This window comes from Myotis brandtii, unplaced genomic scaffold, assembly GCF_000412655.1.
Source record: "Myotis brandtii unplaced genomic scaffold, ASM41265v1 scaffold181, whole genome shotgun sequence".
In the NCBI taxonomy this organism is placed as follows: Eukaryota; Metazoa; Chordata; class Mammalia; order Chiroptera; family Vespertilionidae; genus Myotis; species Myotis brandtii.
Window position 1 is genome coordinate 678807 of NW_005356712.1, and position 307 is coordinate 679113.

At 70.7% G+C, this 307-nt stretch overlaps 2 protein-coding genes across 2 annotated transcripts in view; both read right to left on the reverse strand.

The window, feature by feature from the left end:
• Positions 1-299, reverse strand: part of HNF1A (HNF1 homeobox A) — a 17239-nt gene extending 16940 nt beyond the window's left edge. Inside the window, exon 1 of the mRNA XM_014537671.1 lies at positions 45-299. The gene's annotated coding sequence lies outside the window, so the exon portion shown is untranslated. The remainder of the gene's footprint in view (positions 1-44) is intronic.
• Positions 41-307, reverse strand: part of LOC102240099 (hepatocyte nuclear factor 1-alpha) — a 1115-nt gene continuing 848 nt past the window's right edge. The window contains exon 2 of the mRNA XM_014537708.1: positions 41-302. Coding sequence (XP_014393194.1) covers positions 41-302 — 262 coding nt within the window. The remainder of the gene's footprint in view (positions 303-307) is intronic.

The window sequence follows — 307 nt, forward strand, 5'->3', positions numbered from 1 at the left end:
GGAGGGCGGGCTCCCGGCCCTGGGACGGGGCAGGGGGTTCTTACTGCAGCAGGCTCTCCACCACGGCCTTCTGGTGGGCCGCCTCCTCGGGGCTGAGGTTCTCCAGCTCCTTGAGGATGGGCGGCGTGAAGTCTTCCCCGTCGTCGTCCGTCTCATCCTCAGAGCCTCTCGCCTCCCCCAGCCCATTGGGCAGCTCGGCCAGCTCCCCTCGGCCGCCGAAGGACTCCCCCTTGTCCAGGGAGCCGTCTGCAGCCAGCAGGTAGGGCCCCGGCTCCCCCAGGGCCTGGATCAGCGCCTCTTTGCTGGG